The sequence below is a fragment of the Centroberyx affinis genome, unplaced genomic scaffold (genome assembly GCF_046629955.1).
Source record: "Centroberyx affinis isolate AG114_WGS23_722 - 3 ecotype Tasmania unplaced genomic scaffold, CSIRO-AGI_Caff_v1 ptg001418l_1, whole genome shotgun sequence".
Classification (NCBI taxonomy): Eukaryota; Metazoa; Chordata; class Actinopteri; order Beryciformes; family Berycidae; genus Centroberyx; species Centroberyx affinis.
Window position 1 is genome coordinate 4670 of NW_027279895.1, and position 14613 is coordinate 19282.

At 39.1% G+C, this 14613-nt stretch overlaps 1 protein-coding gene across 1 annotated transcript; it reads right to left on the reverse strand.

Moving 5' to 3' along the window:
- Positions 1–4365: 4365 nt before the first annotated feature.
- On the reverse strand, positions 4366–13966 carry LOC139649986 (macrophage mannose receptor 1-like). Its single transcript, XM_071526508.1, has 5 exons — positions 13944–13966; positions 11378–11503; positions 9087–9446; positions 6546–6872; positions 4366–6039 (listed from the first exon to the last, which is right to left on the reverse strand). Exons 2-5 carry the CDS (start codon positions 11412–11414, stop codon positions 5660–5662), a joined length of 1104 nt encoding a protein of 367 aa, XP_071382609.1. The 5' UTR covers positions 11415–11503; positions 13944–13966; the 3' UTR covers positions 4366–5659.
- Positions 13967–14613: the final 647 nt, after the last annotated feature.

Sequence of the window (14613 nt, forward strand, 5' to 3'; positions counted from 1 at the left end):
AGCGAGCAACACAGAGTCTCTAAAGTAAGGAGCTGTTGAACTTTTCCAGGTCAAACTGAACACGCAGAGTCTCGCCGCGGGAGATCGCTCTGAAAAGAATTACCTGGCAGTCCTTGTGAGTTTTCCACAGAGAGCGAATTTGAATTTCCGACACAAGTACGAGGCAGTGAAATGTGCAATGTCACAAACGTTCGCTCTGTTGCATAGCAAGAACAGTCTGTTGACACCACACAGACCACCCCTCCCCCTTCCCCAACTACTAACGTGTGTGTGTGTGTGTGTGTATGTATGTGTGTGTGTGTGTGTGTGTGTGTGTGTGTGTGTGTGTGTGTGGTAACAGTTGCAGGTAATAACGGTTTATATCTGCGTGTGTGTATGCACACAACAGTGGATGGAATACTGTAGGTTGGCTATCTGTTGCAGAGCAGTCTGGTGTGTGTGTGTGTGTGTTTGTGTGTGTGTGTGTGTGTGTGTGTGTGTGGGGGGGGGGGGGGGGGGGGGGGGGGGGGCTCTATGCTAAATATGTCCACTCATCTCTTGTGTCGCCAGGAGCCCCCGGCTCACACCATGACGTTAATAGTTTGACAGGCCCCACTGCTCGTCTCGCTTTCTCTCCCTCCATCTGCTCTTCTTTCTCTCCCACCCTCTGGCTCTTCCCTCCTTTCTTTCTTTCACTTTGTGTCGGTCACTCTTTCTATCATCGTCTCCGCTGTGCCTCCGGACGAAGGGAGGTTGCAGACATCGACGGCGTGCAGAGCTCGCCGTCCATGGCAACAAGTAACTTTCTCAAAAGTTCTAGAAGGAGGCTGTTAGTCAAAATGTTTTTTTATTTTTACAATCCAAAGTAAATTTGAGGGGGGAATATTGGCAAACTTTCTTTCTTTCTTTCTTTCTTTCTTTCTTTCTTTCTTTCTTTCTTTCTTTCTTTCTTTCAGTCATGATTCTATTCTCCTCCATGGTGTTCATTTCTTCACTCTGCATCAGAACAAAATCAATCCTACTGCTGTTTAACTTGGGCTGGAGACATTTCTCTCTCTCTTTCTCGTCATCTCTCTCTGTCTCTCTCTCTCTCTCTCTCTCACACACACACACACAGGTACACAAAAACCTAGCCTTTGATCGTTCCATTAGGCGAGTGAGAACAAGCACATTATGGTTAGAGACAGACAAGGACGTTATCCTGCTGATGTGTCTCCTGTGGTCGTTTTTTATTGTGATTGTTTCTTACACCTGATTTCTCAGGGGATAAGGGCTAGATTGGTGTGTGTTACGAGGGCCTGTGTGTGTGTGTGTGTGTGTGTGTGTGGGTGTGTGCATGTTTTTGTTTGCGTTTTCTCCTTTACATTTGAAGAAGCGCATGCATGCGTGTGTGTGTTTGTATGTGTGTGTGTGTGTGTGCGTGTGATGGTCCCTCAGCTCTCAGTAGTTTTTGATGAAAATTTCATCCTTCCCAGGGGTTCTGCCTACTCTCCCTACCACCTTGACACTGTGTGTGTGTGTGTGTGTGTGTGTGTGTGCGCGCGTGTGCGTGTGTGTGTGTGGGTGCGCGTGCATGTGCATATCTGCTACACCACCATCATAGCTGAGTTTGCTACACCACCATCATACTGCTGAAAAATAACACTCCAACGTCGGATTAAAATCTCCTCTGTATACTGAGGATCTCTCTCTTCTTTCCATTTCTCCTTTTCCTCTGTCCTATGCTTTTCTCTTTCCCTATTTTCTTTCCTTCATTCATTCTTTCTTTCTTTTTTCAGTATTTCCCCATCAAATTTTCCTCTCTGTCTTTTCCCTTCTCTCTATCTTTTTCTTTCCCTCTGCCACCAGTGAACTCTGTTTCACCTCATACCTGTGTCACATTCCGTATGGATTACTCTCTTGAACCTTGCCTGTATAGCACACTATCTTTACTAAAATAACCGGTATATCTATTGCAGCTGTCAGGTCAAAATATTCGCAAAATGCAGTGTGTATATGAATTGATGATATGCACAATGTAGAGAGCATACATATATTTTATTGATTTTATTTTTCTAATAGTGACAGTTTGTAGAACACTGTTGCTTCTGACTCTCCTGCCTGTATAAGATGCTACTTTTTCTTGAAACACACATATCACATGTTTACATGTTTTACACATTAACAGAGCATTTAGACTTGCAGATTGTCTTCTGGCTATACACTTTATATCTAGAGAATCATTGCCTATGTATAGTACACATAGTTCTCAGCTCCTGTCTACATTCACCTCCTTTCTCCTCTCCCAACCCTTTGATCATCGCTTCTCCCTTGCTCTCTTCACCACGTTTCCTCATCCTCTCTTCTCCTCCCCTCTCCTCCTCTCCTCTCCCACTACCAACCCAAACTATAATTGATACAATTACACCTCCTCCCCTTCCCCAGGGCAAAGACACACTCATTGTGCTGTTATGCTTTTCAATCTGATTAAATGATTCAGTAAGTGATGTCATTATTCACTCTGGTACAAATTCTTGAAATTCGGAAATTGTCTGCAGTCTAAACTAACTTTTGTTTTTCAAGACATTGAATGTTTCCTGTGTGTGTGAGGTGTGATACTGAGAGTCAGAATCACCCATTCAGTTTGTCTGGTAATGTCACTGTAAAACAGAGGATAACTTCAGGATAACTTGGCTTAAACAGCATTGAACATATCATTTTTAATTTTTTTTTTAAATAAAAAGTGTTGTTACATTACAAACCTACCAACCTTTATTTTGTTTATTCAGCCTAATTTATGTTGTGGGGAAGGCTTTCTCAACCTAACATAGTGTATCAATCTATGATGGCATCACAATGTAATAATATCAGTATAGGCTATATGTCCATTTTAGTTTTCAGATGACTGATTGTTCAAATCTCATTACCTAAAGACTAAATTGGGGTGTTTCCATTGACTGACATTCTGTAGTTTGAGGCAAGGTTGCCTACAGTATTTGGATTGACTGCACAGTTGAAAATACTGTGGCTGCTCAAATAGACTAAAACAGACTTACTTGGTTATTTGTCTGAAGGTTTGTGCACCTATTTTATTCTTCATTGACGAAAAAAAAATGCCCTTGCACAATTGTTGGTAGACTTGTATGTCTTAGGTAGCAGTGTGTGCTCGGTGCTTTTGGCTAAAGAAATGTGTGAGTCTGCTTGGCTGCGAGTCAGGATCCTCAGTGTTCGCTGATTTATGCTGGGCAGAAGAGTGTTTTCCGAGAAACTCCGTTTCTTCTCAATGAGCTATGATCCACACTCCGACACACACACACACTCACACACACGCACACAGAATGGTGAGAGAACTGAGCTGAGCTATAGTCAAGAGAAAGTCTGTTTCCCTCGAATGAGCAATGATCAAGGGGCACACAAACACACTCACGTACACACACATACACACACACACACACCTACACACACACACACACACACACACACACACACTGTGAGAGGTATGATGACTTACAGTGATGAGGTCTGTGGTCAGTGAGGGTGTGACGGATCGAGGCTTCATTTGAAGTTTGTTCAGTGTGAATAATGTCCCTGTGTTGCGTCCAAGTCTCTCTCCTTCTTCCCTTCTCGCTCCTCCATTCTCTTCTTATTTTTCATTTTCTCTCCTGATCCTTTCTTTCTCTTTTTTTTTTATTCTCTCTGGCTGTCTCTGCCTATCTTTCTGTCCCTCTCCTCCCCTCTCTTATTTCTTATCATGTCCCAGCTGTTGCTTATCATCTGTCTTTCCCGTACCCTTTCTCTATATTTTTAGCCCATTTCTCTCTTCTCATCTCCACTCCCCCCTCTCATATGCTGGGCTGATTTAGCGTCCAAACCGCCCCGACTTACAGAGCATAATACCCACAACCACATTGTGGACCACAACCTCTCTGTCCATTCTTTACTTACTTACTTACTCAATTCCTCTTTCATTCTCTTTGTCGCTTTCTTTTTTCTCCGTCCTGATTTTTCTCTTCCCTGTTCTCTTCCTTTGTTCTTTCTGTTTCTTTCATTCATTCATTCTGTTTCTTACAATCTGCTGTCTCTCTGCATTTCCACGGCTTCCACCCCCCTCATTTATGATGATACTTAACAGTCTTAAGGGTTAGATAATGCACAGGGGGTTATTTTTACATTTTAATTTATAGTAAGTCCTTGCAGTCAAGACAAAAAAAAACATTAAAAAGTGAAAAAGTGTTGCGGTGCTTAGGTTGTGGCTGTGTTTAGGCTACTCTCTGTGCAGGCTCTAAATAACTTAATAATTTGTTTTTTCTTCCCCATTTCAGTGTCAGTGTTTCCCACAGGAAATGTCTTAGTCAAGGTGGTAGTGGCTGACTAACGTAAACACCTTAATAAATAACACACACACTTAATGTTTTCTATCTACCCTGAGAGTCTTGCACTAGACCGCATTTTGAATTACGAATTATCAAGCTAATTTAAATCAGCAAAAAAATCGGCAAAGGAATTTCCACTGATGGATTTAGTCCATCGCCGATCCCTGATGTATCCAATCACCCATCCTAGGTAAGGAGCTAGATAGATTGATAGATAGTTACATAGATAGATAGATAGATAGATAGATAGATAGATAGATAGATAGATAAACAAATATGGTATTCTTTGTTTTTGTGAAACAATAGAATCTTGTATTTTTTGTTTCATTGTCACACATAATTATCCACATCATTCTAACCTTGTAACCTTCTAACCCCATAAGAACACATTTCAAAATAGGAGCTGGTATAACCAGCTTATAAAATTACTATTAAATAGAGTATTGGTATTACATGAAAGACATGATTTGAAAACTGAATAGAAAGTTGCATGCCAAGCATAGTTAAGATTTTCATCCTATTCAACCCAAAATTTTAAATCTACTTTCATAACCTGCTATTACATCTAACAACACAAATCAGATTTCATCAAGTTTTTACATCCAAGACTTACAAAACAGCAGTGCTTTGACAGACAGCCTGGTGGCCTATACACATTACCCTATGTCTAAACCTAACCCAGACAATAAACATTTCAGGCTACTTTTCACTCTATTATATCACCTGACACTCAGTAGACATTTTAGTGACACATTATAGTCACTTCAGTGTGACTGGCTGGCTTAGTGGTGAGAGACAACTATGAATGTAAGAGCAAATGTGTCTCCATCAAGCCTGTCTATCTATCCTTGAGCAAGACACTAAACCCCTTCCAGCTCACCGGCTTGTAAGTCACTCTGGAAAAGAGTGTTAACTAAGTCCATAAAATGTAAGCCTTTCTAATCCACAACACAAGGTCCCAGCAAAATGTAGAAAAAAAATATATTCTCACATGTTTTCATAAAACAATAATTAAGAGTGCAAGTTTATGGCATGATATTACCATTTTGATGCAACTTTGCAAAACGCGTTTGTCGGCTTCTCATTCATGGATAGATTATGGATTCATGGATGGATTTCCTTAACCGACCAAGACAAAAAAAACCAAAAAAAAAACCAATAGGCAACCAAAGTTTTACTGTAATGGCCCAATTCTTTTAGATTTGCTTCTAAGAAACAAAATTTTACAATTATCAGGAACACAGCAAGATTGTAATATATTTAGACTCCAGAGAAGCCCACAATTAGTGAATCAACACATGACCAAGCATGGAGATAATGTATGAGGATCAGTTCATATCTTCCTCACAAAGAAAAGGTAGCTGGAGGCGACAGTCCTTGTCACTCCACATGTAGTCATCATCCTCCTTGGCGATGGCCCCACAGTGGTGGGACAGAGGCAGCTCAGGCGCTGTGCCATCCTTCCATTTGTTGTACTCCACTACTTTACTACTACTCTCATTGGCCCAGATCCAGAAGCCAAACAGACGACTCTGCCTCAGACCGAGCCACAGTGGACCGGACACCCCGGTGTGATTTAGCCATTGCTCGACTGCCTCCTGGTCAGAGGGACTGTTGATCCACAGAAGGACTTTGTGGTTCTCCGTGCAGTAGTCAAAGGCCTTTTCCCAGGTTAAAGTTTGATTGATCATTCTGATTCTCGTATTACCTTAAACAGAAATACAGTTGTAACAGTTAAAACTCAGTTCAAAGCACAAATAGCACACTTAGACCGACAGATATTTGGTAATTTCGTGACCAGATGTGCTACTGCAGCGGGGGCACACCTGTGGCACAGTTATAAAAGAGGTTAGATTAGGAGGAATAAATCATGGCCAATCAAATCAGCTCCTCTCATTCCATTTAAACGTAGTGTTCTCCCCGCCATTGCACACTGACGGTTTTGTAATGGATGAGGAGAGTCTAGACGTGCAGATGTGGTCCAGTCCAGATTTGGTCTGAGAAAAGCAGGTCCAAGCATTATTTTTTCTTCCAGAATTGCACTGCGCTACTTGACGCTCCCCTCCCCCCACACATTTTGGCACAGGCAAGTAATAAGACAGTGCAAAGACCAATGAAATTAGGCCCTCATGAGTTTAACACTGCTTTTACTATTAATACATTTAAATTCTGACTTTTTTCCTCCTTAAACTTGCTTTGTACAGTATTGCTTACCTTTGGAACAAAGTCCATTTGCTGTACTGCTCATTCTGTTTGGTTGCAATTTTGAATTTTTTTGCAAGGAGACAAGGATTGAACCGTTTAGGCTTGGTCGAGAGCTTGGTGGTAGCAGCCAATCTCTTAAAGTAGAGCACTTTTTGTCCTCCCACTCCCACTCATCGTGCAGCAGTCCAATCCAAAAGGTTCTGTTCTTTCCCATTTGAATCACTTCCTGATTCTGTGTTTGGTTGCTGATGCTGACCAGGTCAGTGTAGTGTGTCCTGCAGTACTTCTGAGCCTGACACCAATTCTTCTTCTTTTCTATCAGGATGTACTCATCAGCTGCAAAAAACAAAAACATTACATTACATTACAACTCCTTTTCAACCAGAAAGTAATAATTATCTGCAAGATACACAACTTCTGTGAAAAGGTACTGACCAACCAGATGTTTACAAACAGCAGCCTCTCTTTCCAAATACAACTCTTTCCAAAATGGCATTAGCTGATGTTAGCTTTCGCCTAACATTAGTCAGCTATGGTCCTCAATTGGTGTTTCTCAAATCCAAGAATGCCAAGTCATTACTTAAGTACTTGAAAGAAAGATCTTCTCAAGTTGTCTTGGAGAGAACAAACTTGCCAAGAAAGTGAGCACAGATAAGTGTCCTCACAATTTGAGATGGGCTGTGTGCACAGTTTTAAATTTTCCATCTGTTTCAACTAGCTCTATGCTACAGACCGTTGTACAATGTCTTATTGTGCAAATATGTTCTCCATGCACGAAAACAGAGATAAATACCTTTTCCCACTATGAAAGGATTACATGGGGGCACGACTAGAAACAGGTAATAGTATGACAGAGAAATATCGCAATGGAAAGTAAGGGTATAATCTTTGTGCAAAAAATTAGATCTGATCACAATGAGGACAGATTGCAGACAAAGAGAATGCATATAAATTCCAGGTGTAAATGGGGTCTAATATAAAGGTAGCAGTTATATTTTGTTAGCAGCTTCACTATGCATGTATTTGTGGATCAATGAAATCAGTAATTCATACCTTTTTTTGTCAGCCAGCTTGTAACGCTACAACTACTGTACCCACTAAACAACACTGTTATTGTAGTACCGTATTTCCTCTAATAGTGGCCGGTAGTCAATTAAAAGCCAGGTCTCCGATAATGGCCGGGGCCGTGGTCGACACAAACAAATAAAGGCCGGCCCCAAATACAGGCCGGGGAAAAAACAACGGTGGATACCGGTAAACTCCTGGTGCCTGTTATATAATGTAACTGTAGTTTACAGTAACGTACAAGTGCCACAAGATGGCAGTATGCCACAAGATGGCTCGGCCGGCGGAAGTCTCTGGAGCATGCCATCGTCGATTACCGTAATTATTGGTAATGCATTGCAGTAACAAAACGGCTACTTAACAAACCCCAACAGAAGCAGATCAGAAAACAAAGAGGCTTCGTACTAAAATATGGGCAAATATACTTATCAAACAGAGGGAATTAGAAATAAAGGCCTGTCTCTAATAAGCCTGTTTCCAATAAAGGCCTGGTACCCTCTGCAGTTGAGTTAAATAAAGGCCCGGGCCAATATTAGAGGAAAAACGGTAATATAGCCAATGATTGGAGTCATATTGTATGGGCATCATCATTCAAATAAGAAGAAATTAAAATAGCATTTTCCTTATGGCAAAATTAATTTATTGATGACAACATTATATATTTAAATAAGTTCTCTAACTTTTTGGGTTCACATACCCCTTTTTAACCTATAATTTTGTTCATGGATCCCCTTTGGATTAAATACAGTGTGTGTCAAATGTGGGGAAAAATAAAACACTGACCTGCCCACATTGTCTATAGCAAAAGAATGGATAGTTTCTGACATGGTCAATAAATTGTTAGCCTACCTTTAATGTGCAGGACAGGCCTGCTTTGCACTGCAGAGGAGTATAGTCTTGTTGTTTTAGCTATAACATTATTATAAATATATACCTTATTAACCAAAGTTGTTTTATTTGCCTAAACTTTAGCTAACTTTAGGTGAAAATGGCGTGTCCAATCTGTGTTATTGTCACATAATCCAATTTGTGGTGGTGGAATATAATCTTAACATAATTTGTGTCCACAAAACGTAGTCTGCGTTTCAGACTTAGTGCTCATTTCCCAAAATTCTGTGAGATCACTTTGAACTCTGTGATTGGCTTCTGGCGTGCGAGGATGCAGACACTTCCACTGGGTTGCTTTAAGATTGTCATGTTATTCAGCAGTGTCATGTTATTTGGCAGTGACTGTTAGCTCTTGAGTGTGCAGGTGCTTGTGTCAGTGTGTGTGTGTGTGTGTGTGTCTGTGTCTGTGTGATTGATCCAACTTATATTCAACTTTTAGGACTACTGCTACAAACCACATCTGAACCAGTAAGCACAAGTAATGTTTAAGAAGGGTTTGGAAGGCTTTGGAGGTTTTGCAAAACATTTAAAGGTGCAACATTTAGGCTAATTAATAACACTCTTAATACTGAAAAAAATGAATAAAAATTAACTTACCCTTATTGTAGCACATGAAAGGTATTCTGTCTGAACAGCTAAAACCTTTCCATGTGTTCTTGTCCATAGCTTCACATATTTGGTCTCCAATTCCCAGAGTTACAACTGAGGCGTTGAATGTGAAAGGGACACCATCTGACCAAGTGGTAACTTTATCCCGAGTGCGACTAAGACCAATCCAGACACGATACTTTTTTTTTTGCATAAGAAGTTTCCCTATAAAATGGAAATCCTCCTTATACACTGTTGTGAGGGTGGAGTTCTTATCTTTACATAGTTGCAATGCATCAGTCCTATTCTTGTTTTCCACCAGAAAGAACACTCTCAGGTGGCTTGATGGTAATGCCAAGTAGAAACATGCTGAAAAGAGAGATTGGGAAAAAAATAAGATATATATAATCTTTATTTAATAAGGAAGTCACATTGAGATCGAGATCTCATTTGCAAGTGAGACCTGAGTACATGATAAAATAGGGAAAATTTGAATGTACAGTTCAAGTACATCAAGTAGAAACAATAAAATAGGAATAAAAAAAACCTAAACTATAAAAATACAATTTGAATATAGAATAAATTTAAAATATACAACACATTTAAATAGAAAATCCCATATATCCCATATATGTATATATACCAATCTATCACTAATCAGAACTAACACTCACTGACATTACTCTGTACCTATACTTAGACCTATCGCTGGTTCAGAATAGGGCTGTCATGATTTCACAGTTTTGACAATATATCTTAATATTAAATTTTAAAAGATGTAATAATTGTACACTAAATTCACAACAAATTGGGAAAATCGTTTTGACCCAAAAATGTCTGCAGTTTCATGCTTGTTTTACTTGGTGGTATAGATTCATTCACTATCTCTGTTAATTTCAATGGTTTTAATACCAGATATGGTGGCTAGAAAAAAATATTTTATTGTCTGCCTTGCCTGCAGTTCCCACCCCCGTCCGTATTGGTACAACACATGCCAAAGGCCCATCTGTGGTTTCTATTTGCCAAAATATCTGAGGAGACAGGAGATACTGAGAGCTTTCATCCCCCAGTTAAAATAGTTCACTTGGTAGTGTGGAGTTCTTCGGGTTTCAAAATAAAATGGAATCCTTGATGGGAGGGAATGTCGGGCCCAAGCTGCGAGCAAAGGGGGAAATGCGTTGAACATGGCAACATGGCATATTTGTCTCCACCATCCTAAAAGTCTAGTCACTGCTGAGAGTGTGTCACGCAGCACAACATAGCTAATGACCATATAGGTAAGCTACCCAGCAAGCTCTTAATATCAGACTGCGACAAGACTGGCTGGTGGCAAAGTTAGTGTTTGTCTATCCACTAAAGTAGCATTAAGGCCAACATCCACCAGACACGTTTAGGGGCAGTTTATCTTGTTATTACCCATATTCTGTTTTTTCTTCTAAAAGATATCACCGGTGTAATTTTCCTTTTTCCTTTCACCATTATTGCCCATGAAAGTCTAAAGCCACTAATGCATTTTGCCCAGTCAGGAGCCGCTACTGTCTGTTCTACCTCCTGGAAGTCATAGGCTCCCATTGTTTTCAGAAATCCTGTAACAACAGCGTGCAGGGACACAGTGCTGCATTGACGAACGTATTCCAGCATTTTAAATTACACGTGTATTGTGTTTTGTCCTAACATGACTTTACAAGGCCACAATCAACTAAATAAATCTGTACTATGGAGGTTTGTAGTCATACTGTACTTTTTTTTTTGTTAGACTTTAAACATTTTAAAAATCATTCCCTCTGAATTTAAGCGTAGTTGTAAAAGTAAAAAAAATAGTCTACTCTGTTCTGTTCACTAGTTCTCAATAACAGAAGTTAATATTGTGTTGATGTTACAGATATTCTTTTCATGATGATCATATCCTGAAAATTTGATTTCGTGACAGCCCTAGTTCAGAACATTACTATCAATAATTTCTAACCTTACAATTGTCCCAACAATTGGCTAATGGGACGGTTGGCCCTGCTGGCTTGAAACAGTCCACTCATAACTTCAGAAACCAAATTATACCAGCAGTAAGCTTAATTATGTGATACAATTACTGAGCTGACATCTGTTTATGACAACCCACTTCTGCTATCACAGCTATGCCACCACATGATAGCCTACATAACTCATACACAACTGGCTTTCTAGCCTTGTTTTCAGTCTCGGCTTCCTTTCATATGCCTCATCAACAGTGTATTCCCAAAACACAGGATTTAAACTGGTGCTGTCTGTCTTGGTGGGACTGTAAATTGTTGGTCTAGGCTTACCTGAACACAACAGCAGAAACACAATGGTAATTTCCATGGTAATAGCAAGGTCAGAAGATGGTTGAGATCCAGAGATGAATGACAATCACAGTGAATGACTGTTGGGACAGTATGCTGATCGGGATCCTAAGGAAAAAGGGGGGGAAATATCAGAAAGGTAATTTTGAGAAAGAAACATACCTATACACCTAAAAAGAATAAATAAAAAAAATGTATCCTGCAGTGAACTTTTTTTGTGTGTGTTTGTGTGTGTGTGTCTTTTATCAACTGGCACTTTCTTAATGTTTGTTTGTATGATGTATCATGTAGAGATATTTTTTATGGGTTTTATTGTTTAAGTGATAATCCGTGAGATTCTTTTTTTTTTTTTTTTTTAGCAACATATTTGGTGATAAGCTGTCATTACTAAGGTGTTTTGCACTCCAACAGATCACTTTGCAAGTTGCTGGGCTGAAAAATACTCACACACCTCTAAAAAACAAGGCTGGGCAATCCCAGAAGTTAAGCCAGTAAATATATCAAATATGTTTTTGTGTAATTATGACATATTACAACACTCCATGTTGTGCATGTATTTGACATTAGACCACTTCTTAGCATAGCATTTGGGTTATGCTGTGTATGCAAACAGCCTATAGAAGGTCCATGATCCAACAGCTAAGTAGGCTTCAGTACATTCAAAGTGATATGAAATCTTACTCTTCAGCGAAGTAATTTATTAGAGCAGAGAATTCATTTAAAAATGTTTGAACAGAACGTATACTGTTTAATTTGAATACTTTTTATTTGTACATAAAGTGCACATTCAGTTTATGACTAGTCTTCTCACTTAGCCCTTTCATTTAAGTTATATACCATCTGGATGAACTAAACGAAGAGCATTCATGAACAATATATAGACATTTTGAATGGGATTTTCTGTTTCTGTTGTATTCACCTCTGTAAATGGATTGGATATATAACAACTGATACAGCTATTAGTCTCAAGTTGTCTGCTGCTTCCACATGCATCTGCTTACTTCTGTTGCCTTCCTGGTTCAGCCAGTTGGTTTATTTGGTTACATTTTAATTTGGTTTCAGAAACAAAGCTCTGGTGAGATGTAGATGGCTTCCCCAGTGTTGCAATGTTGCAGGTAAAATTCATGTCTTCAGGAACATCAATTGAAGTTGCTAACAAATTTCACTGTGCTTATGAAAATATTTAACTGTGAAACACACAGTTGGCTTTCAAAGGGGATCAAAGAAATATGCATTTTTCGAGGCTGGACCCGCCACTGATAAGGAGCAGTGGCACAGCGGTGATGCAGTGTGCTGCGGGCGGATGTGGAGGGGGTGGGTCCCGTACACTCTGATGTCCTGTTACTGTTGAGCCTTCTGGAGGTGTCGTCACACCTCAACCCTGGAAGGTCTAGATTATGTGGTTTGTGAATGGTGCTGTTTGTCTGATGGCCCTGTAGCTCTGTGACAGCATAGCCTGAAGTCCTCTATGGTAGCTATTTATGGGTTAGATTCCTTTAACATCTGAATTACTTGTTACTGTTACTTAACGTCCTGTGCACTGATACTGCTTGTAAAAACGACCTTATGCTTTATCTATATCGATGTAACCTGGGAAGAGCACACCACAGGTCACAGACTAAAATTTGGGATTTGTATTCCTGACTCCCAAAAAAAAAAAAAAAAAAGAACAGCATTGATGAAAGTTTAAAGGTTCAAAATGATTGTGAATTGTCCCTTTGCCACTCCATCCTGAATATCCTGGTCTGCTCTCCTTGTATGCTAACAAGTGCACAGACATATGTGCAGAAATGTGTAATACATACAGAAATAAACTTTGCACGGATGGAAAGAGCATCAAAATATCCTACTCAAGTAGAAATACTGTTACTTGCTGATATTTTACCTGAGTAGAAGTGAGATTGCTGGTGTAGAAAAATATACTTAAGTAAAAAGTAGCTCATTTAAAATGTACTTGGAGTAAAAGTGCATGTTGTGTGTTTTTAGAATATCTTGAGCATTGCAAAAAATATCATTTTGAAATGTTATTATTTGGTCTGTGATTGGAAAAAGAAACATGCAGAAAATGTCCATCCCCATTGTTCAAAAACATTACATTGATGTTTCACACTATGAGACTCAACGCTGACAAAATACTCCTGGATGTACTACAAGGTGGTAGTGGGTCCATGGATATGAAAGACTGTTGGTAGTCAAGTCTCTTTTTCACATAATTTAAGTTAATTACAATTATTTTTGTTGTACACAGGCTGGTATTGCTGTCAAGTCTAGTATCAGAATAAAATGCATATTTGAGATTTTTATTGAAACACATTTCTTAGTCCAGAGTAGAGATTCCAATCCTTACATATCAAAGCCTTAATCTCTTGGATTGCGAATGAGCAAATTAATTGGGTTAGTTAACCAGAAATTTTACAGAAAACAGGCAGATCACTGTAAAAAAAAAAAAAAAAGTGCTGTAATTACATGGACATTTGATGTATTTTCCTGACCCACATCCAAAATCAGGTTTTCACAGTGGTTTTTTAAAGCTATAGTGTGTTCTTACCTGATCCACAGAGGTGGGTGCTGTCCTGCAGAATGGCACTGTGACTCCGACTACATGTACTGTATCAGACCATATCTATATAAGCATCTTATTATGAAATGACCCCCAACTTCAACCAGGAACCAGGAACCAGGAAACAGGAACGAAACAACCCACAAATAAAGCAAACAAATGCACAAAGAATGCACACAAAAAAAATCTCATTCTGAATTTATTTGTTGACCTCTTCATGATTATTACAACTGTTAAATGCTACAAACTGTAATAGTTGGTCTTAGGTTACAGGTAAAAATGATAATGTCTTATGACAGGTTGAATTGGGTCCATGTGGAATTTCATGCAAACATATTTACCTTGATTGAGCAGGAATGACTGATCATACTGTATAAAGTAACACATTGGGATTTATCACAAAAATTGTCAAAATAAATGAGGAGTTCATTTCCACAACTCTACTGTATGGATCTATCCATTTTATACAGTAAAATATAGTGTCAGTTAAAGTTCATTTTAGTGATGGGAAGAGCGATTCTTTTAACAAACTCGATTGCTTCAGGCTGTCTGACAGTAGTGAATTAATTCAGAATGGGTTCCTTTGATTCACCTTTGTAATACATTAGTCTATAAATATAAAATGAAGTATGAACAAAATTAGATATTATGTATTTAT